Raw genomic sequence first — 23,347 nt, 5'->3', positions numbered from 1 at the left:
AGTGACAGCAAGGGGTAATAAGTTTTCCTGACAGGTAACAAGGATCTGCCATAAAAAGGCAGAGATAGGCAAAGGAAGGTGGTCTTTTTGCTCCACCAGTGGAACACACATACCCATTATTAAGTGACTGTCCCACAAGAGATTGCTCAGTTCAACACTTGCTTTTTCAAGCCTTAGAAAACTATGCATGTATTATGGTTAAGGCTCCGTGTTAGTCATGGAGGTCACGAATTCCGTGACTTTCCATGACCTCTGCAGCAGCCCAGTGCAGCTGGACCGGAACCTGCTCAGGGCTGGGGATTGGGGTGCGGGGCAGTGCTTACCAGGAGGGAACTCCCCTCCCTCAGCTCCTAGCTCCACATGCTGCCTCCGCCCGCAGGCACTGTCCCCGCAGTTCCCATTGTCGCGGTTCCCAATCAATGGGAGCTGCAGGACTGGGGCTTGGGGTGGAGCAAAGGCAGCACATGTAGCTTGGGGCTGGGTAGGGAGCCTGCCCCAGCCCCACCAATACCCCTCTGCACTTCCCAGGCCACAACTCTCCCCACCAAGTTTTAGTCAGGGGTATAGAGTAAAAGTCATGGACAGGTCAGTCTGTGAATTTCTGTCCATGACTTTTACTAAAAAATACCCGTGACTAAAACAGACTTAATTATGGTTCATTTGTTTTCTGAAATTTGAGGTCAATTACATTGGCCATATTACGTGGATATGGACTCAATGGAGTACAGTTTTTACAGATTGAGAGTTAATATTTTGTTCTCAAAAGAGAGCAGGTTAGTGATGTGGAATTACCATCAGGGATGGTTGAACCTTATCCTTCTGCAGTTCTTTTTAAACTGATGAATAAACTGCAGTTGCCTTTGTAAAACATTTAAGTTTTTATTTTCAAGAATGTTAATTTCATTCATAAAATTAAGTATACAACCGTACTATTTTACGTAAGATTTAAAAGGTATATCTACGCTGCAATAAAAAACACTGCAGCACTCAGTTTTGGCGCCCAGGTCCATTGACACAGGTTCACAGGACTTGGGCTGAGGGGCAAAAAATTGCAGCACACTCATCTGGGCTTAGGCTGGAGCCCAAGCTCTGAGACCCCTCCTCCCTAATGGGGTCTCAGAGATTAGGCTCCAACCCAAACCTTAACATCTGCATTGCAATTTTTAGCCCTGTGAGCCTCAGTCAACTTGCTCAGGCCAGTTACAGCAGTACCAAGGGTCTTTTGTTGCAGTGTAGACTTACCCAAAGTCACACTATACTTATGGCAGAAGCAAACAAATGTCAGTGATAATTAGTCATATTACTGTAATGCCAAAACTGGCAAATTCATCTTATGAAAAGTAGATGCAAGAATGCATGCAATTTTCTCCATTTAATTTAAATGGGTAATTTCAGTTTGACACGCTCAAACAGATGTGATGCTGGTAATGCTGAATAAGACAATGCTGTTTCTACACTTTTGATTTAGCTGATCTAAATCTGTAGCATGCTGGAGACACAAACAGGAGAAATTAATCAAAACAAAGCAACATACCATAGAGCACAACTAAACATGGTTATAGCAAGTTAAATATATTACAAGACCGCACATATGGAAAAACTAGCTGCATGTAAAAATTAAAACACGGTCAGAAAAGTCTTGTAAAGAACATGATGTGTAAAAGTCTTCCTTCAGTCTGCACATCAGTCTCATTTTTGAGATATGTTATGCTGAGCAAGAAAATAAGCCTCCATAATGAGAAATGGGAATCTTAATAGATACAAAATTAGCTGTAGATCACTGTGAAATCTGAAGAAATACAGCTCCAAATGTAAAAGGAAGTTCAACTATCACAAAAAACCCACTATTTTAAACATGTATAATTTTGGGGGTGGGGAAGAGTTTCGTATCATGGTGTGAATCCTTCCAAAACTGATATCTTACAAGGGCGTGGTACGTAACTTTATCAACAGGAAAAACAACGAGGAGTCCTTGTGGCACCTTAGAGACTAACCAATTTATTTGGGCATACGCTTTCGTCACGAAAGCGTATGCCCAAATAAATTGGTTAGTCTCCAAGGTGCCACAAGGACTCCTCGTTGTTTTTGCTGATTCAGACTAACATGGTACCACTCTGAAATTTATCAACAGGAAATCCTGTTTAAGCCTCATAGTAGTTTAATGAGCTTAAGGCAGGCTTTATTTAGGCCTTGCAAAATAAGTTAAAATGAATGTAAAAGGGTTTTTTTTACCAATATAAATAAAAGGAGAACAAGAAAAGAAGTAGGGCTGCTATGGGGTAAAGCAGTGGTTTTAAAGCTTTTTTCATTTGTGAACCCCTAAAATATTTCAAATGAAAGTGCAGACCCTTTTGGAAATCGTAGACCATCTACGGACCCCAAGGGATCCGTGGACTACAAGTTGAAAACCAGTGGGGTAGAGATTAAACAATCTAGGTATGGCTCACAAACTAAATGAATACGTTGCCTCAGTTTTCAATCAGAGTGATAATGCAGACCATGGGGGCAAAGGCAGGATGCTAATGGGAGCGAGTATAATGACAGAGGGATAGAAAGACCTGGATGTATTAGTCAATCACAGGATGACTAAGCCACCAAAATGATGCAGTTGTGGAAAAGGAAAGTGTATTCCTAGCATGTATGAAGCAAGGTATTTCCAGTGGAGATGGGGAAGTATTAATACTCTTGTACAAGGTACTGGTAAGACCTCATTTGATATACTGTATACAATTCTAATCATGCATGTTCAAGACTGCCCCCCTCAGAACTCCTGACCCATCCAACCCCACCCCCGCTCCTTGTCGTCCCTGTGGGACCCCACCTCCATCCAACCCCCTCCCCCCCCCCCGGCTCCCTTTCCCCTGACTGCCCCAACCCCTATCCACCCCCCTCCCGACAGGCCCCCAAGGACTCTCATGCCTAACCAACCCCCCCCATTCCCGTCCCCTGACCACCACCACCAGGACCCCCAACCCATCGAACCCTCTCTGCTCCTTGTCCCCTGACCCCTCCCTCCCAGGACCCCCTGTCCCTAACTGCCCACCAGGACCCCACCCCCTATCAACCCCCCCTGCTCCCTGTCCCCTGACTGCCCCGCCCCCTATCCACACCCCTGCCCCCGACGGGACTCCTACACCTATCCAACTGCCCCTCACTCCCTGTCCCCTTACCATGCCACTCAGAACAGCAGGAGCTCACAGCCCTGCCGCCCAGCTGGAGCCAGGCATGCCATCGCACTGCCCAGCAGGAGGCAGGCCAGAGCTAGGGCAGCTGAGGCTGTGGGGGAAGGGGATACAGCAGGGGAGGGGCCGGGGACTAGCCTCCCCATCCGGGAGCTCAAGGGCTGGGCAGGACAGTCCCGCAGGCCAGATGTGGTCCATAGTTTGCCCACCTCTGCCCTAGATGGAATAGAGTTTGATAGAACCAGTAGAAAACACTCAAACAATTTAACTCTCTCTGCTGTTCAATTATCTTATGTAAAGTGGCTATGAGATCAATACACAGGCTAAGTTATCATACTTAAAGAATCTTATCACATAAAGCAGCCATTAAATTTGTTAAAATGTAAAGTTGCAAGTATTTTCTTCTCTATAAACTGTAAGCTAGTAGTCAATGAATTCAACTAAATCTTTTGAGGTTTATTCGCTATTTTACAATCAGTTAATTCTGGGGGGTTTTTTTGGTTTTTTTTAACTCCTATTAGCCCTGCAACGCTTCCACAGGTAGGAGTGAGAAACCTGACTACTTCTTCTTGTGCATTATCACAACTGTTTACTAAAGCCTGGTATACAACCACACAATTAGGTCAACGCAAGGCAGTATACGACCACCTAGCTGTGGGATGTGTCTACACTTAAATTTTGCTCCCACTGACTTAAGTCCCTCGCTACGCCAACTTAATTACTCCATCTCCCCAAGCATCGTAGACTGAGGATCAATGTAGTTAAATCAACGCAATGTCAGTGCAGACAGTGCATGACTTATGTTTACTATTACTGGCCTTCAGGAGCTGTCCCACAATGTCTCACACCAACTGCTCTGGTCACAGTTGTGAACTAAGTTGTCCAGGGGTCAGGTAGACAGGAACCCACCACTCCCCTTTAAAGCACTGAAAATTTTTGAAATGCCTTTTCCTGATTGCCCAGCTTTCTGAGCACATCTAGCAGCTCTCCACTGTTGAGTGCAACTGTCCAGCTGACTATGCTGGCTACACACTGCAGACACGCTCCTGCCTGGAATACACAGGAAGTGTTGGATCTCCTGTGCCTGTGCGGAAAAGAGGCTGTGCAGACACAGCTCCAGTCCAGCCATAGAAATGTGGACATCTATGAACAGATTGTTCAGGGGATGCAGGAGAAGGGCTACAACAGGAACCAGCAGCAATGCCACATGAAAGCCAAGGAGCTGCGGTAGGCATACCAGAAGGCCAGGGAGCCCAACAATCGATCCAGTGTGGAGCTGCATACCTTCCTTTTACAAAGATCTGCATGGCATCCTCAGCAACTTCAGAGGAGCCCAAGTGACAGACCCCTACCATGAACAACAAGGAGGAGGAGATGGACAAGGAAGAGTTAGAATAGTATAGAAGACAAGCAACTGGGGGATCCAGCTGCTCAGCAAGCCAGCCAGCCATGTTTTTGACTTCACCACAGTCCAGCATGGGCACGCCTGACGCAGGGGAAGGAATCTCTGGTAACCCACAAAGTAGCAGGACACTTTTTTTTTTTTTTTTAAAAGGCAAATCAAAAGAACAAAGAAACAAACCTGTGCTAGAAGAGGTACTGAAACAATCGAGAGGTAGAGTTGCTATCCGCTTTTCATTCTCCTCTGGAGTTAGGCAGAGTGAGCCATGCACAGCTGCTTGTTTATGTGCACCAGGATGTCCTGTGAATCCTCCCCAGGGATCTTGATGAAATTTTCATGGAGGTACTCTGCAATCCATTGCCAAAGGTTTCTGGGGATGGCTGCCTTAATTTCTTCCACTGCAATAGGACACCTTCTGCATGCTACCCAGCATTGACATCAGCAAGCATCACTGCAGTACACAGGCTAGCAGCGTACGGGCCCAGGTGGCAACAGGACGCAAGCTGTAGCTGTGCGGTCTCTGCCTGTTACTCTCAGGAATGCGATATCAGCTAAATCAGCACCACCCATGGAAAATGGTGCCAGTATTCAGTTCCATTGCCCTACACAAATATACTCATGCCTGTGTGCTATTCCCCACTCATTTCTCCCCCACTCCCTCCCTGGGGGCCATACGCTCCATGGCTGGTGCTGTGCTGTATCAATGCCAAGGAGAAGGGAGAATATACTGCTTACAATGTTTGGGGATCAAGGGAAGTGAGTTCAGTATCCTAAGTTTTTATTTCAATGGTGAATACACTGACAATGGTACCTCTGTCTGTTGTATCTGCAGTTGCTGCCATTGTGGCCTTCAGGGTCTCCTCCTCCACATTCACAGAATGCTTGATCCAGATAAGAAGAAAGAGGAGGACTAAGGAAAACATGTTCCAGGAGATCCTGCAAGCCAGTGCTGCATTAGAGACTGAGCACAGGGTCTAGGATCACCCTTGCAGACAGCATGAAGGATCATTAAGAATTGACTGGAGAGGAAAAAGGGGCAAAAAAAGGAAAAGGACATGCAGCAGGAAATGCTTATGCTTCTCAGACAGCAATCAAAGACGTTGTGGACTCCGGTTGGCTTGCAGGTTCAACGATCTTGTACTCAACACTCACTGCAGTCCATAGAGAACTCAATATCGGGATCTCTCTCTCCCCCCTACCCCCTCAACATTCCACGTGGCATGACTGGTCACTGCACTCTCTCTACCACTCCACAGGACATTAAAGACAATCATAGCTGCACATACACTGATCTGTGAAAGCCACAGTTGGTGTATTTGTACTTAAAATGCAGTGTTCTTTCCCCTTCATAAGTTTTGTTCCCTTAATTTATTAAGTTTTAAAGATGTTTTTTTAAATTGCCTGGTTCATGTTACTGAATAAAATTATATTTTTTTAATCAAGTTTCATCTTTATTAGTTCAAAAAATATGCTGTCTGGTGCCAAGCAGGTCTGACATGTACCGATTTACTATTACTTCATTTTGTCACAGAATCTATAATATTCACAGACAATATTAATAGGTGCATTGATGTTATATTCCTACAGACACAGCAATCTCTACAAGATTCATACTGGGCTACAAAAGAGCAAGGCCAGATAGAGCACACTACAGCAACACACTATTCTGGCTCACTATTAAAATGGTCTTTCAAAGCCTCCCTGAGACTTACAGCTCCACACTGAGTTCTTCTAATAGCCCTTGTATCTAGCTGCTCAGATTCAGCAGAGAGCTGTTCCACCACCACCCTCTACCCCAGCAGAAACTTTTCCCTCCTCACTTCACAGAAATTATGCACGAAACAGCAGACTGCTATAACCAATGGGAAATTTTTCACACAGAGGTCCAATTTTGTGAGTAAACAATACCAGGTGTTCCTTCAAATGACCAAAAGCATATTCAACTATCATTCTGTACTTGCTGAGCGGGTAGCTGAAGTGTTCCTTGGTGTTGCCAAGATGGCAGGTGTACAGCTTCATGAGCCATGGGAGCAAGGGGTAGGCCGGGTCTCCCATGATCACTATTGGCATTTCAACATTCCCAATGGTTGAGAAAGAAAGTCCCTGCTTGCAGCTTTCTGAACAGTCCTGTAATCCAAAAGATGCACACATCATGCACTTTCCCTAACAAGCCCACACTGACGTTGGTAAAGTGCCCCCGGTATCCATTAGAGCCTGTCATTACTATAGGAAAAATAGTCCTTTCTGTTGATGTAGTCTGTGACAAGGTGGTCTGATGCTAAAATAGGGATATGCATGACATCTATTGCCTGACCACAGTTTGGGAAGCCCACTGCTGCAAAACCATCCATTATGTTCTGCATGTTGCCTTGACTCGCAGTCCTGCATAGCAGGAGGCGATTAATAGCCTTGCACACTTGCACGGTAACAGTCCCTCCGGTAGATTTCCTGGCTCCAAATTGCTTCTGGTCAATCAGGAATCAATCTGGCATTGCAAGTTTCCACAGTACAAATCACCACTTGCTTCTCAACTGTCAGTGCAGCTCTCATTTTGGTGTCCCTGCATTGGACAGCTGAGACGAGTTTGGCACACAGGTCCAGAAACGTGGCTTTATGCATCCAAAAGTCCTGCAGTCACTGCTCATCATCCCAAAGCTGCATGACAGTGTGATCCCACCAGCTAGTGCTTGTTTCTCAAGCCCAGAATCGGCATTCCACCATCTCCAGCTGCTCTGTAAACACCACCATCAATAACCTTGAATTGTTCTTATGTCCCAAAACAATCTAGCCTCCAAAGAATTGTCATGTTCCCCACGACTCCTCTTGCAGCTCTGCAATACAGATGCCCCCCGGCTTACGCAATTGTTCCATTCCAGAAAGCCTTGTGTAACTCGAATTTTGCCTAAGTCGGAAACGTATATCCATACGTTACGCAAAAATTTCCGCAACTCGAAAATCCTATTTCTGGCTTATGGAACTTTTTCCGTAAGTGCGAATTTGTGTAAGTTGGGTCATGCGTAACCCAGCGAGCGTCTGTACTGCAGAATCAGGCACCCCATGCTGGCAATGCTCATGACAAGCTGCAGAACTGTGCAAGCTCCATGCTTCTGTCGGAGGGTGGACAGCAAGGAGGGACATGCACAGGTTTGTGGGGATTTTGAAAAGATGCACAAAATATTATGGAACGCAGATTAAATTATGGGATGGAGAACACTGCATTATGGGAAGTTGACCCCATGCTTCCAGTCACCCCTGCACAATTCATTTCAGCCTCATGAGGCACTGCAAAAGCTTCCCAAAACACTCTGCACTGGATGGTGCAGAGTTGCATAAGAGACTTATCAATGGTGCACTGGAATGTGCATCGATACAAGCACTCCTGTGAGATGCATACCACCAACACAAGAAGCATAGCACGCATAAGCACAAGCAATGAAATAATTTTGTAGTGTAGACATGCCTTAAGTTCCAAGCAGCTTTCACAGGTAAAGGGTATGCACAGGTGTCATTTAAGGGGAGTTGGGCTGCAGACATTTTATTCAACATGATGAAAGACGACAACATAAGAACCCAGAATGACTTAAAAATAGAGTTTGCATGGTTAGCGCTTATTTCTTTAAAAAAAAATCATTTTACGTGTAAATAGAGCAAATTTGACATGTGAACCATTCAGACACAACATATATGGAACCTAAACGTGTCATTTTTAATGGAGTCACTTTCTAGAACGGAACCACACTTTATGTTATACTAACATGAAATGTTACATTTTCAGGTTTAAAATAAATGAATTTTTATACCCTGCCATCTTGATCATGCCATATAAATCAGACTATTAGGTTTGCCTCCTTAATGGCTATATAGGCAGACAAAGCACAAAGAAGAAATTCTGCTACCCATTTTCTTCCCTCTACCTTTGCTCTGCTATTCTCTAGGTGAAACCTTCCAATGATTTAGAGAAATGTTAGCCTGTCCTACCTACCACTAAGGACAAAGACATCCATTTCCCTCCAAAGCTTTCCCTCAGATAAGTGTTTGCATGCCATTTCAACCAAGACATAATGATCAAACTAATAAAAAATGGACACCAGTTTTTGACTCTGTGGTCTTGTTTCCCATCACAGATGGTGAATTTCTCTATAGCTATTTCCCCCCCACTCCCTCCCAAAAAAGTGTGTTTGGAGAGAGAGGGGAGACAAGATCTGGATACCACAAAGATCAGATAGATAAGATACCGGCCAGAAGACAAGGAAAATACTATGCTACAAAGGGAGAGTCAGGGGATTAGACAAAGCATTACTAAATAATTTTCGCAGAAATGGCTAACCAGTTATTCAATATTTTTATCCTCATTCAATATGGAGCCCTGGCCTTATTTATCACATACCATTCAAACTCTGTATAAAATAAAAAAAAATATTCATTTCCTCCTCAGCATTTCTAGAGTGCTTTTGGGTCAGTACAGGTGTCCTGTGTGTCCCTCGTGCCCGACTCCAGCTGAAGACAGAAAGGGTACAGTTGCTCCAACCCCCTCAGTTCCTTCAAACTGGAATCCTGGCAATGTCAACAGCGTTCTTTCTTCATAGTCTTGGAGAACATAAAAATTGTTTATTCCTATCAATATAGAAAGAGTAGCCTGTGCACATCTAGAATGAGAAGTCTGTCTTCATCTTAATGGTTTTGAGGCATTTGAAAAAAATATTGGTAGATGAATCATTTGATTCAGGAGCAAATTCAATACCACTGTAAACCAGGAATTTGATGTGAGATCTTGAAGAAACTATTAATAAGGTTTACATATGAAGGTCCTATCAACAGATCCTGTAACTCTCCCACTCTTCAAGTAGATGTCATTACCACAAAGGACAGTCTTTGCAGCCAAATAAGAAAAAAAGCAGGCAGCTAGTGGTTCAAACAATGGCCCCATGAACATTGTCAACACCAAGTCCCAGGGTCTGATGGATTAATAAATAGGAGGATAACCTCCCACTACTCCCTTCATGAACCTACCAACCAAGTGAGACAAGGAACCATGAATGGGAGGGTGGATTGTTGAAGATGGCTGCCAAATGAACTTTTAGTGAGCTCACTCAGAGGCCCAATTCCTTCAAATGAAGAAGGTATTCCAAGATATGATTAATTTGCATTTCAAACGGGGACAAATGGTGCCTAGGAGACCAAACAGAAAATCTCTTCCTTTTCACAAGGTAAATTGTCCTGGTGGAACCCTTTCTGCTTTCAGCTCTCTGCTGGGTCCCCAATCTTGGACAATTGTGGGTACAGATATGTAGATATCTATATCTATATCTACACCCATAATCATCCATGACTGGGGAGGATGATTCAGGGTAACGAACCCCCTGCTGCTGTTCGCCTCTGGCACTGGGTGCCGGCAACGTACCTTTTTGTAACTGTTGCTATTCATATCTCAAAAAACTGGTAGGTAACTGTTTTTTCTTCTTCGAGTGCTTGTTCATGTCGATTCCATTCTAGGTGACTCACAAGCAGTATCCTTGAAGGTGAGCTTGGAGTTCACAGCATTGCGGCTTGTAACTCTGCTCTAGCCAGCATTATCCCAGAGGAGAACGTGTGGACGGACGACCAGGTGGCCACCCTACAGATGTCTTGGATAGGCACTTGGGCTAGGAAACCCTACCGAGGAGGCTTGCATCCTGGTTGAATGGGCAGTTACAATCACTGGATGTGGCACCTCTGCCTGATTATGGCAGCAGTGAATGCAGGCAGTGATCCAAAAAGCAATTCCAACCTGTTGGCCACTGTGACAAACAACTGCGCTGATTTGTGGAATGGCTTGGTCCTTTCAATGTAGAAGGCTAGCACCACCCTCCTGGCATCTAGGGAATTCCATCTACACTCCTCCTCCAACTTATGTGGCTTTGGAAAAAAAAAACAAAACAGGCAAGTAAATGTCCTGGCCTGTATGAAACTGTGAGACCACCTTGGGCAGGAAAGGTGGGTGTGGCCATAGGTGGACCCTGTCTTTGTAGAAGACTGTGAAGGGAGGTTCCAAGGTAAGCGCCCTAATCTTAGCGACCCGGTGGACGGATGTTATCACAACTCGGAATGTGACCTTCCAGGACAGGAGAAAGAGAGGAAAAAGCCAGTGACTCAAAGGGAGATCCCATGAGCCATGACAGCACAAGATTCAGGGTCCCTTATGTGCAGGCAGAGGCATTCGAGGCCCTTGAGGAACCTGGCAGTCATATCCTAGGCAAAAACTGATCTACCCTCAATCAGTGGATGGAAAGCCGAAATAGCGGCCAAATGGACCGTGACAGATTAAAGGGACAGGCCTTGGAGCTTGAGATGCAGAAGGTAGCCCAGGATCAATTGAAGCGAAGCCCGCTCAGACCAAATACCTTTATCCGAGGTCCAACAAGCGAACAGCTTCAATTTGGCCAGGTAGGTCGTTCTGGTGGAGAGCTTTCTGCTGCCGAACAGGACCTGCTGAACAGTGGCAAGCACTCCTGCTCCTCCGCATTTAACCATGCGGCAGCCAAGCCGTCAGGTGCAACGTTACCAAGGTCTGATGCAGAAGACTTCCGTGGTTCTGGGACAGCAGGTCTAGCCTCAGTGGCAGCTGTAACAGAGCAGCCACCGAGAGGTCCAGCAGCAGGCTGAACCAGTGCTGGAGCGGCCAAGCTGGCGCTGAGGATCACCTTCACTCTGTCTTGCTTGATTTTCATGAGAACTCTGTGAATCAGCGGCACTGGAGGGAAGGCATAACAGAGCCCCCGACCACAGGAGCACAAAAGCATCCAACAGGGAGCCTCAATCCCCCCAAATCGAGCAGCAAACGTGGCGTTTGGAACTGACCACTTCCCGGAGGCGAGAACCACTCATGGCGAGACAAGAAGGTCCTGCTGAGGCGATCTGCCAAAGTGTTCCTGACCCCGAGGAGGTATGCGGCTACAAGATGGATACCGTGTTGTACACAATAGTTCCATAGCCTGAGGGCTTCCTGGCAAAGGACAGATTATCTGACTCCGCCCTGCTTGTTGATATAGAACACAGCCGCTGTATTGTCCATCAGGACATGGATCACCCTGCTTTTTAATGAGGCAGGAAGGCTTGGCAGGCCAGGTGAACCACTCTGAGCTCCCTAACGTTGATGTGTAGTGAGTGATCATAACTGAAACAACAACCTGGCGTGCCAAGATCGTCAAGGCGGGCTCCTTACCCCAGATCTGAGGCATCATAGATGAGGGTCACCGGCAGGGATGGAGCCACAAAGGGACCTGCCTCCAACACAGATGCAGGACTCTGCCACCAGGTGAATGACGACAGTATGTGGTCTGGGACCCTGACCACGTGGCCCATGCTATGTCTGTTGGGGACGTAGACCGATGCCAGCCACACCTGTAGAGGCCTGAGGCGGAGCCACATGTGCCAGACCACTTAAATGCAGGCTGCCATGTGACCCAACAAGTGCAGGCATGTGTGAGCAGTGGTAATAGGGTGACTTACATGCACAAGATGAGGTCCGCCATGGCTTGGAACTGAGCCTCAAGGACCGCAGCAATGAACTCTATGCGTTGTACCAGGATTAAGGTCGACTTTTTCTCGTTTATTAACAGCCCCAGGTCGCGACAAGAGGAACAAGCCAGATCAAGATACTGTCGCACCTGATCCCGGGACTGACCCTTTATTAGCCAGTCATCAAGGTACGGGTAAATCTGACCACCCTGGCATCTCAGGTAAGCAGCCACTGGGGTTATGCACTTCGAGAACACTCTTGGGGCTGACAGGAGACCGAAAGGCAATGCCGTGATTGGAAATGGCGCTGGCCCAGCATAAAACGAAGGAAGTGCCTGTGCCTTGGGAAAATGGAAACACGTGTCCTTCAGGTCGAGGGCAGCATACCAGTCTCCCAGATCTAGGGAGGGGATGATGGAGGCCAGGGAGACCATGCACAACTTCAACTTTTTGTGAGACTCGTTGAGATGGCGCAGGTCCAAAATGGGTCTGAAGTCCCCTTTTGCTTTCGGGATTAGGAAATAGCGGGATTAGAACCCCTTTCCTTTCACGTCTCGAGGGACCTCCTCCACCGCCCCCAGGCGCAGGAGATTCTCAACCTTTTGGACGAGGAGTTGCTCATAAGAAGGGTCCCTGAAGAGGGTCCGGGAAGTGGGGTGGAAGTGAGGGTCAGCCATGAACTGCAGGGTGTAACCTGAGGATATTACTTTGAGCATCCAACCATCTGAGGTCAACCACGACCAGGCCAACTGAAAGGGGTGGAGGCAGTGGAGGGGGAAAAAGAAAAAAATAAAAGAGTGGGAGGATGGATCCTGGGAGGTGACTGGGGCATCGTCCTCGAGCACACCCTCAAAATGACTGCTTCTGGCCTCCTTGGTTCCTGGAAAGGTCAGGCTGAGTAGCTGAATGGGAAGATGATGGGCGTCGCCACTTAGACCCTTTCTCCTGTAGGTGCCCAGCCAGGGAGTCCCCCCAGGAGCTAGGACTGTGGAGTCAGAGGAGATGGAGAGTGGAATGGCTTCCTGGCCTGCTGAGGAGTATGGAGGCCCAAGGAGTGGAGAGTGGCACGGGAGTCTCAAGTCCGTGAGCTCGGAGAAGAGCCCTGCACCCTCAAACAGGAGGTCCTGTATAGTGGACTGCATCTTCTGGGATAACCCAGAGGACTGCAACCAGGAGCTGCACCTCATGGCCACTGCGGAGGTGACCACCCTGGCTGCCGAGTCAGTAGCATCCCAGGTCATTTGAAGGGCCTCCCTTGCCACTGCTGTGTCTTCGTACACGAAAGCATCCTGGGCTCGGTCCTGCAGGAGGGCCTCCTTGAATTTGTTAAGGGAGTCCCACAGGTTAAAATTCTACCTGCCTAACAGGGCCTGGTGGTTATACACTCAAAATTGCAGGCTTGCTGTTGAATAAATCTTTCTGCCAAATAAATCCAGTCTCTTGGTGTCTTTATTTTTCGGCATGCCACTGACTAGACCCTGCCTGTGCCTTTCATTAAACAGCAGACACAATCAGTGGTGCTGCTGGAGGGAGTGCATACAGATATTCGAACCCTTTCGCAGGGACATACTACTACTTTTCCACCTTCTGAGAAGCAGGCAGAATTGAAGAGGAGGTCTGCCACAGCGATTTGGCAATCTTAAGGACCCTCGGGTGGATGGGCAGTGCGACGTGGGCTGGGGTGGAAGAGGGAATAATGTTAAAGGAGGACATTGGACTCCTCTGTGACCTCCTCAAATTTTTAAGTTCAAGTTGGTAGCCACCCTTTTAAGGAGGTCCTAATACTCCTTGAAGTCATCAGGGGAAGCTGCCCATTTGGGAGGGACCCATCACTGCTTCGTCTAGAAAAGATGACGAGTACCACCAGGGAGGGGTGGGTTCCCCTTCCGTCTCCAGGGACGGCTCCTTAGGTGCTGGAGTCTGATGCCCTGCCCCCATGTTGGATTTGGTACCATTTCCAACTCCAGTGCCGGCAGTGGTTTGTCCAAGGCAGCCAGGGAGAACTGGTGGTAATATGGGACCAGCATAATGGGCATGACCCAAAGGTTCCAGTATGACCATTAACTGGGCCACTGTCCCTGCTTCCATGCCATCACTGCAGGTGCCAAGCCGGCTTCGTGGGTCGGCGGTGAATCACCCCTCCTTGGCGAGGGGCTAAATTCCTAGTCCATGTCCAACCATTGCCCTTCCAGTGACCAGGGCAGAGTTCTCAAGGCTTGAGTCTGCCAACAGACCCGGGTGATGATCGGTGCCTGCCCGATGAGCAGTACAGGGGGGATGGAGACTGGTGCTGCAACAGGGAGCGATCCCGCCCCAGTGGGGACCGACGTCTGGGAGACCGACTGGGCGAGGGTGACCTGTGCTATGGCAATCTTTGACAGGAAGCTCACCAGTAGTAGTGGTACAGGGACTGGTGCCTCTACTCTGGTGTCCCATTTCTTGTAGGGGGAGAGCGCAGGGGACCTGGGCCTTCTGACCAGAGATGTGGTGCCGGAATCCTAGGCCCCAGAGAGGAGGATCTATGCCTGCGGTCTGGGGATGAAGGGTGCTCCACTGCCCTATGGGGCAGTCCCATGATCAGCCTGCCCTTAGGAGTTGGGGCCTTAGCCAAGTCTGGCACCTGGTGCCGTGTCTGTGGTGCCTATCTGACAGCTTTCTTTTTAGCCACTGGGGCCACTTCGGGCAACCAGGGCCTGAGGAGAAGCCAGGGTCCCCTGCCACTCCCAGGAGTTGAGGCAGATCCCTGGCCAGGCTGGCAGGGGTTCAACCTCAGTGGTACCCCCATGATACCTTGAGGCGCGCACATGTCCTGACATAGGTCCTTTGCCCAAGGCCCCTTTATCTTCCAGTGCCAGGGGGCTCTTCTTCTTTTGCCACTTTTTCAGTGCAGGCGAGGGGGCACAGTGCCAGGCAAAGCCTGGTGCTGGCGGTGCACTACGCACCGATGCCAAGGTGCTCGGTGTGGGATCTGAGCAGGAGGGCTCCAATGCAGGAAGAAGCTCAGGCTCCATGAAGAGGGCCCTCAAGCAACCATCCCTCTCCTTTTGGGTTCTGGGGCGAAAGTTCTTACAGATTCTGCACTTGCCCTTTCTATGAGATTCCCCTAAACAACTGTCATGGGGGTCACTAATAGGCATCAGCATGCATGACAAGCATGGTTTGAAGCCGGCAGAGTGGGGTATGCCCCACCCACGGGCGAAATCCCAGCTGGTACTCTAACTACCAACTTTGACCCCTCTCTAGGTCCTCACATTCAGGCTTTATCTAAATCTTGCTGATATTTTTTCTGCATAACATCTCTAACACAGAGACTTTCCTATCCATCCACACAGTTCAAACCCTCATCTAGGTTCATCACCTCACAACTTGATTACTTCAATGTCCTTTTCTCTGACCCTGACAAATGCAGTCTTGCCCCACTCGCATCCATTCAGAATGCTGCTAAAAAGATCATTTTCGGAGACTGTCACTTTGCCCATGCCACTCTTCTCTTTGAACCCCGCCAATGTCTCTTCACTTCTCTATTAAAAACAATGTAGCATGTATTCACTTTCAAAGCCCTTCACAGTCAATCCTCACTCTACATATCATCTCATTAGTTATCAAGCTGTCAATTCTCTCATCCAATTGGCCAACAAAGCCACCCTCCACTGCCCACTTGTCAAATTTTCGAACAAATATCTTCATGCTTTCTCCCATCCTGTCCTGCACCCTTGGAGTATACTCTCTGTAAATATACGTAAAGCTACCTCATTTATCCACCTTCAGATCCCTCTTCAATGGTTAGGCTGCTAGTGTGCAGAGACTACTGGTTTCAGAGTAGCAGCCATGTTAGTCTGTATCCGTAAAAAGGAGTACTTGTGGCGCCAGACTCGGCTAAGGCCCCAACTCCTAATGGCAATTTGTTAGTCTCTAAGGTGCCACAAGTGCTCCTTTTCTTTTTAGGAACTACTGGCTATCACTGAACAAATATTGTCTCATTGTTTACTTGGGACTCTTCCCCTCTGTCCATCCATCTGTTGTCTCATAATACTCAGATTATGGTCCCTATCCCGGGGTCTTATCTTTCTGTTCTATGTTTGTATGACACCTAGCACAATGGGGTCCTGGTCCGTGACGTGGGCTCCTAAGAGCTACCGTAATACAGTGCCTTTCCCAAGCTGAGGAAGGCAAAGATCTTGACCTTTGCAATCTACCCAGAGAAGCCTCTCACTGCTCTGGAGTCAGAAGAATAGGAGTATTCTTTAGGTAGAGGCGATTCAGTGCTGGTCGGGGCGCCAGGCAATCTAGAAAGTCTATGCAGCACCATGAGAGTTGAGGGTACTGAGGCCAGTATCCATGCCGGCATTGGGATGAACACTGATGACAGCACTAAAGGAAATCTTGAGAACGCAGGTTGTTGCAGGAAGGAGGAGTTCCACACTGATAGGCAGAGCAGATTCCTAGCTGCCAAATAAGCCTGTGTAATCCCATTAAATGTTGCAAATATATTTTAATTAATATTTTTAATAGCACAAAGTTAGAACTTGTTATATTGAAAATGACAAAATGCAACAGCTCAAATATTAGAGAAATAAAATACTTGGCAACATTAACCTTGAAACTAACATTAGTGGATGCCCAGCCATGACACCACAGTTAGCCTGGCCAAGTTTCTAGAAAAGTGACAAGGTCATTTTGGGTGTTTCAGTTTGGGGGGCTTGTTATGAGACACGTTAAAGGAGCCAGATTTTCTAAAGCTTGAACGCTTATCACTTTCTGAAAATCAGACCATTTTAGGGTATTTCAGGTTGATCACACAAAAATTGAGGCATATAAAATTACTTATTTTTTAAAATCTTGGTCCTTGTTCCTTTCAGAATCTATCTGCAAGATGTTACAATGTAAGTTTACTCTTTAGAAACTTCAAAGCAGGTATGTTTTGTGTTATTTTTTCAGTTAGAATATTATCTCTATTTCAGTCAATTTGAATAAAATATGCACTTAGTAGGTAAAACATCCCAAAAGAATGCACATATCAAGTTTATGTGGGATTTTAGCCCAATATATTAAAAACTGACTAGTGATGATAGATGCCCAAACTGAAATGGAGCCAAATTTTCAAAAAGCACTCATGCTAGGCCTCAGAAAATCAGGACCCTTTAAGATGTCTCAAGTTGGTACCCAAAAATCAAAGCATCCAAAACTACTAGTTATTTTAGAAAGCCTTGGCCTTAAATTCTTTTCATATAGTTTTATCTTTAGAAATAAAATGCAACAGAAAAGAAAAGAGAATGTGAACTGAATTAAGCAATTAAGCAAGAATGCAAATGCACACTAAAGAACTTAGTTGCACATTTTCAGTTAACATTTACTGTAAACTAGAACTTAGTTTTAACATGGACACCTGAGAAATAATTGATCAATAATGAACATTTTCCAGCTATGGAGATATTTTATTTTCCTACATAAATTACTGAATTTGTATGTTTACGCAAGTTCTTTTATAACAGCAATACAACAATGCAGGAGGGTAGGTCTGAAGTTGTGTAAAGCCCCAGCTACATATTGTAATAAAGGCATGTTACATGAAGCGTAACTATACTAAACTCTCACAATATAAATGTGAGTGAAAAGCATTATTTTAATCACTCATGTATAATTGCTTAATTATTGTAAAATAGGACTGCCCAAACAAGAGCTATCCCTGATACGCATGCAGCATGTTTTCAAAAGAACATGATGCATATGAAACAGTTTATTTCAATTTCTAAATTTATATGATCGTTATACTACTGCAGAGGTAATTGTTGGTTTTCATTGAAATGACACTTCAATTAATAAGTACTGTGCCCAATGTCTGGATTTGAGATTATAGGTAGTTATTGTGTTGAATGCTTCTGAAGTCCCACCACTCCACCCACCCTTTTAATTTGAACACTCACCAGTCTGCATTAGACAATGTCTGTATAAGACACAGGTCTTCTGATGAATCAGAAGACCCAACAACCAGACATCCTCCCCACTGTAACCCAGAAGGACAAACTTGAAAGAAGACATTTGTATACAAGTTATTATTTTGCTACCTTTCTGAGGTCAACTAGTGATACCAACTGTAGAGCTCTGGTTGAAAGAGGGTTTTTAGAGCCATATATCTGTAATATATGGTCACCCTATACGTGTTGCCAAATCAAGAAAAGTTCCCACGTGAAAGGTGCTATAAAGCAGTGGTTCTAAACTATAGGTACGTGTACTTTCATAGATATTTAGGTCAGAAGAGACCATTATGATCATCTAGTCTGACCTCCTGCACAACGCAGGCCACAGAATTTCACTCACCACTCCTGCGAAAAACTGAGCTATTGTCTGAGCTATTGAAGTCCTCAAATCGTGGTTTAAAGACTTCAAGGAGCAGAGAATCCTCCAGCAAGTGACCCGTGCCCCATGCTACAGAGGAAGGCGAAAAACCTCCAGGGCCTCTTCCAATCTGCCCTGGAGGAAAATTCCTTCCCGACCCCAAATGTGGCTATCAGCTAAACCCTTAGCATATGGGCAAGATTCATCAGCCAGATACTACAGAAAATTCTTTCCTGGGTAACTCAGATCCCACCCCATCGGGCCTATTTACCATGAATATTTATTACCAAAACCATGTTATCCCATCATACCATCTCCTCCATAAACTTATCGAGTTTAATCTTAAAGCCAGATAGATCTTTTGCCCCCACTGCTTCCCTTGGAAGGCTATTCCAAAACTTCACTCCTCTGATGGTTAGAAACCTTCGTCTAATTTCAAGTCTAAACTTCCTGGTGGCCAGTTTATATCCATTTGTTCTTGTGTCCACACTGGTACTGAGCTTAAATAATTTCTCTCCCTCTCCGGTATTTATCCCTCTGATATATTTATAGAGAGCAATCATATCTCCCCTCAACCTTCTTTTAGTTAGGCTGAACAAGCCAAGCTCCTTGAGTCTCCTTTCATAAGACAAGTTTTCCATTCCTCGGATCATCCTAGTAGCCCTTCTCTGTACCTGTTCCAGTTTGAATTCATCCTTCTTAAACATGGGAGACCAGAACTGCACACAGTATTCCAGGTGAGGTCTCACCAGTGCCTTGTATAACGGTACTAAAACCTCCTTATCCCTACTGGAAATACCTCTCCTGATGCATCCCAAGACCACATTAGCTTTTTTCACGGCCATATCACATTGGCGGTTCATAGTCATCCTATGATCAACCAATACTCCAAGGTCCTTCTCCTCTTCAGTTACTTCTAATTGATGCGTCCCTATTTTATAACTAAAATTCTTGTTATTAATCCCTAAATGCATGACCTTACACTTCTCACTATTAAATTTCATCCTATTACTATACTCCAGTTTACCTAGGTCATCCAGATCCTCCTGTAGGATATCCCTGTCCTTCTCTAAATTGGCAATACCTCCCAGCTTTGTATCATCCGCAAACTTTATTAGCACACTCCCACTTTTTGTGCCGAGGTCAGTAATAAAAAAAGAAGATTAAATCATAGAAGGTTAGGGTTGGAAGGGACCTCAGGAGGTCATCTAATCCAACCCCCTGCTCAAAGCAGGGCCAATCCCCAATTTTTGCCCCAGATCCCTAAATGGCCCCCTCACGGATTGAACTCACAACCCTGGGTTTAGCAGGTCAATGCTCAAACCACTGAGCTATCCCTCCCCCCATTGGTTCCAAAACCTATCCTTGAGGAACTCCACCGGTAACCTCGCTCCAGCCTGACAGTTCACCTTCCAGTAGGACCCATTGTAGTCTCCCCTTTAACCAATTCCTTATCCACCTTTCAATTTTCCTATTGATCCCCATCTTATCCAATTTAACTAATAATTCCCCATGTGGCACGGTATCAAACGCCTTACTGAAATCTAGGTAAATTAGATCCACTGTGTTTCCTTTGTCTAAAAAAATCTGTTACTTTCTCAAAGAAGGAGATCAGGTTGGTTTGGCACGATCTACCTTTTGTAAAACCATGTTGTATTTTGTCCCATTGACTTCAATGTCCTTAACTACCCTCTCCTTCAAAATTTTTTCCAAGACCTTGCATACTACAGATGTCAAACTAACAGGCCTATAGTTACCCATATCACCTTTTTTCCCTTTCTTAAAAATAGGAACTATGTTAGAAATTCTCCAATCATACGGTACAACCCTTGAGTTTACAGGGGGTATGCAGAGGTCTTCCGGGGGTACATCAACTCACTTAGATATTTGCCTAGTTTTACAACAGGCTATTTAAAAAGCACTAGCGGAGTCAGTACAAACTAAAATTTCATACAGTGATTTGTTTATACTGCTCTATATACTATACCCTGAAATACAAAGTACAATATTTATATTTCAATTGATTTATTTTATAATTATATGGTAAAAATAGGAAAGTAATCAATTTTTCAGTAATAGTGTGCTGTGACACTTCTGTATTTTCATGTCTGATTTTGAAAGCAAGTAGTTTTTAAGTGAGGTGAAACTTGGGGGTACACAAGATAAATTAGACTCCTGTATGGGGTAAAGTAGTCTGGAAAGGTTGAGAGCCAATGCTATAAAGTATTTCATTCTTACTCTCAATGGCTAAACCATTTAGTTCATAATTTAAAAACACCTATATGATGCAACAATTTAACTGAAGCATTTTTATCTTATTAGTATACAGTAATGTGCCACCTAAAATATATTTATATATTCAAACATTCTTCTCATTAAACAGATATAAAGATAGGAACATTTCAGTAGAAAGCAATTATTGTGCAGAATGAAAGGGGAAAAACAAACAAACAAAAAAAAGCCATCTATAGTGAAGTCAGGGTCACAATTACACAGTCCAGGTCAGTCTCAGATGTGTTAATGCAGCTGAATTTCCACTTAATAAAACATGCCTGAAGCGCATCAAAATCCCCTATTCATTTTCATCCTATGCATTTTACTGTCCAAACACTAAAACCCAGTGAAATCTTAAGCAATTTATATGTTATCAGAATTATTTGTGCTAAAATCAGCAACAGCTTTTAGCCCAGGCAATAGTAGCATATTTACCAGATGCAGAACTTGAGGAAAAAAAAAGTTGGTATAATAAATTAATTTGCAAGGAAAAATTAGAACTGCTTCATTTCTATAATCATGTAACATAATTATGCATAAATTCCATAAAATCATAATCTATTAAAAAAGACTCCTACCAATTGTTATTTTTGTATAACAAGTTGGCAGCATCAAACACTGATGACATTCTGTTAGTCACCCCAAAACGCAGAATTACAGTTAAGCATAGCAGCTTATGCATAGTAACACAAAACCACCAACCCGAAGTACTTACCAGTCCAATAAACTGTACAAAACAATGACACCATCAAAAAGAAGGATATAAGGTGGTACAGAGTAACTAACTGAAAGTAAAAAACAGCTCAAACAACTGACATTAGAATTCATACAAAGAAAATTGAAAGTTCTTGCCATGAACTGTGGATTGCTAGCGTTTTTTTCAGTAATTAGGAAATAATATACGATAAACATACAAACTACTTATTGTTATACACTGGAATTCAGAACATTATGAACATTACTTTTTCATTGCAATAAGAATTTTAGGAGTGTAAATCACCATAGTTATGTAATTTGAAATTTAAGATTAAGTTAGCCATAACCTACACTATGAACAGAAAGAATTATTAAAATGTTACCTTGATTTCTCTTTGTTCAACAGATTTTTCCCATATTTGTTGATCATATGCCCCAATCTAAAAAGAGAACAAAAATATCTGAATTAAATTACATTTAATGAAACATTATGCAACAAAAAAAAAAATCTGTTTTCACAGAGGTAAGGTACAGCATGAACACACAAAACAATAGACCATCGTTTCCTTGGGCTTGCACCTTATGCTGTTGCACAATCCCATAGAGGGCAGACCCGCCCCCCAGACCTTCCTCATTCCTTCTTGAGGGACTCCAATATACAGGGAAAGGAGAGTGGGTCATGCAATGGGCATGTGCAACATCTCAAAGAATCACAGATACAGACCAGGTTAGTAACCATTTTTTCCTTCAAGAGATTGCATGTCCATTCCACTTTAGGTGACTCTCAAGCAATTCAATCCAGAGGTGATTTTGGAGACTAACTGAACAATGAATGAAGGATTACTCATCCAAATTTAGCATCATCTCTGGAATATTGAGATATAGCACAATGAGTTGTAAAAAGTTATGTACCAATGACCAAGTTTATTCCTGGGGCAATTCTGTGCCAAAAATTAAAAATTCTGTGCACAATATTTTAAAATTCTGCAAATTTTATTTCTCAAAATAAAACTACATAATCACACCAGTTTCAATTATTTAGGTATTTATTTCAAAACACCTGTCAGCCACTATGTCTAAATATTGTGATAGACCCAGACCAGTTGGGTACAGCAGAGTAGTAGAAGGCAGATATACTGGCCACTGGATAAACAGTTTTCTGTTCCCTGACTGACCAGAGCAGGGGCTACTACAGGCTAGGGTGGACACATGACTCCAATTAGCCTGCAACAAGTCAGGTGAGGCTGTTAAGCTAATGAGAACACCTGATTCTAATTAAGGCCCCTCTGATACTATAAAAGGGCTCACTCTAGTCAGGCCAAGGAGAGCAAGTGCGGCTGAAGGACTGAGTAATGAAGACACCCTCAAGCCACTGGAAAGGGAGCCCTAAGGTAAGGGTGAAGGCGGCGTTAAGAGAGAGAAGTGGGGGAGCTGTGGGGAAGTGACCCAGGAAAATGTAGCAACTCTGGCAGTGAAAGGTCAGCTGCCAACAGCTGCTGCCATTAGGGTCCCTGGGCCAGAACCCAGAGTAGAGGGAGGGCCCGGGATTCCCCCAACCTGCCACTACAGAAACACCTCCTGGGAGGGGAAGACAGGCCCCGTCAGGACAGGAGACTAAAAACTGTTCTGGAATAAGCCCATAGGGACAACAGAGACTGGGAGTTCTCTCACCAGCCTCCCTGCTGGCTTATGATGAAAAGGGCTCAATAGACTGTACCCTGGCTCTAGAGAAAGAAGGTCTACATGGTGGGTCGCAGTGAGCCTCTGAGGCTAGCATAAACCACGTGAAAGCATGGGACCCATGGGGGCAAGGTCGGAGCTCTGCCACACTATACACACACAAATTCCCACAGGAGTAGAGAGTTAAAGAAACCCCTATGACAACCCAATTCTTGTTTCTCTGCCCCTTTCCCTTCCCCTCCACTCAAGTCAGGGGGCCATACACCCACAACCCCTCCCG

At 45.0% G+C, this 23,347-nt stretch overlaps 1 protein-coding gene across 3 annotated transcripts in view; it reads right to left on the bottom strand.

Moving 5' to 3' along the window:
* The window catches only part of PHTF2 (putative homeodomain transcription factor 2), a 183,417-nt gene that overhangs the window by 91,949 nt on the left and 68,121 nt on the right, over positions 1-23,347 (bottom strand). For all 3 annotated transcript variants that reach the window (XM_084649563.1, XM_084649564.1, XM_084649562.1), the window contains exon 3: positions 21,771-21,827. In XM_084649563.1, the coding sequence (XP_084505689.1) occupies positions 21,771-21,827 (57 nt within the window). The remainder of the gene's footprint in view (positions 1-21,770; positions 21,828-23,347) is intronic.

This window comes from Lepidochelys olivacea, assembly GCF_965140295.1.
Source record: "Lepidochelys olivacea isolate rLepOli2 genome assembly, chromosome: 1".
NCBI lineage: Eukaryota > Metazoa > Chordata > Testudines > Cheloniidae > Lepidochelys > Lepidochelys olivacea.
The sequence above is the reverse complement of the archived record's forward strand: the minus strand, read 5'-3'. Positions and strand labels throughout refer to the sequence as shown.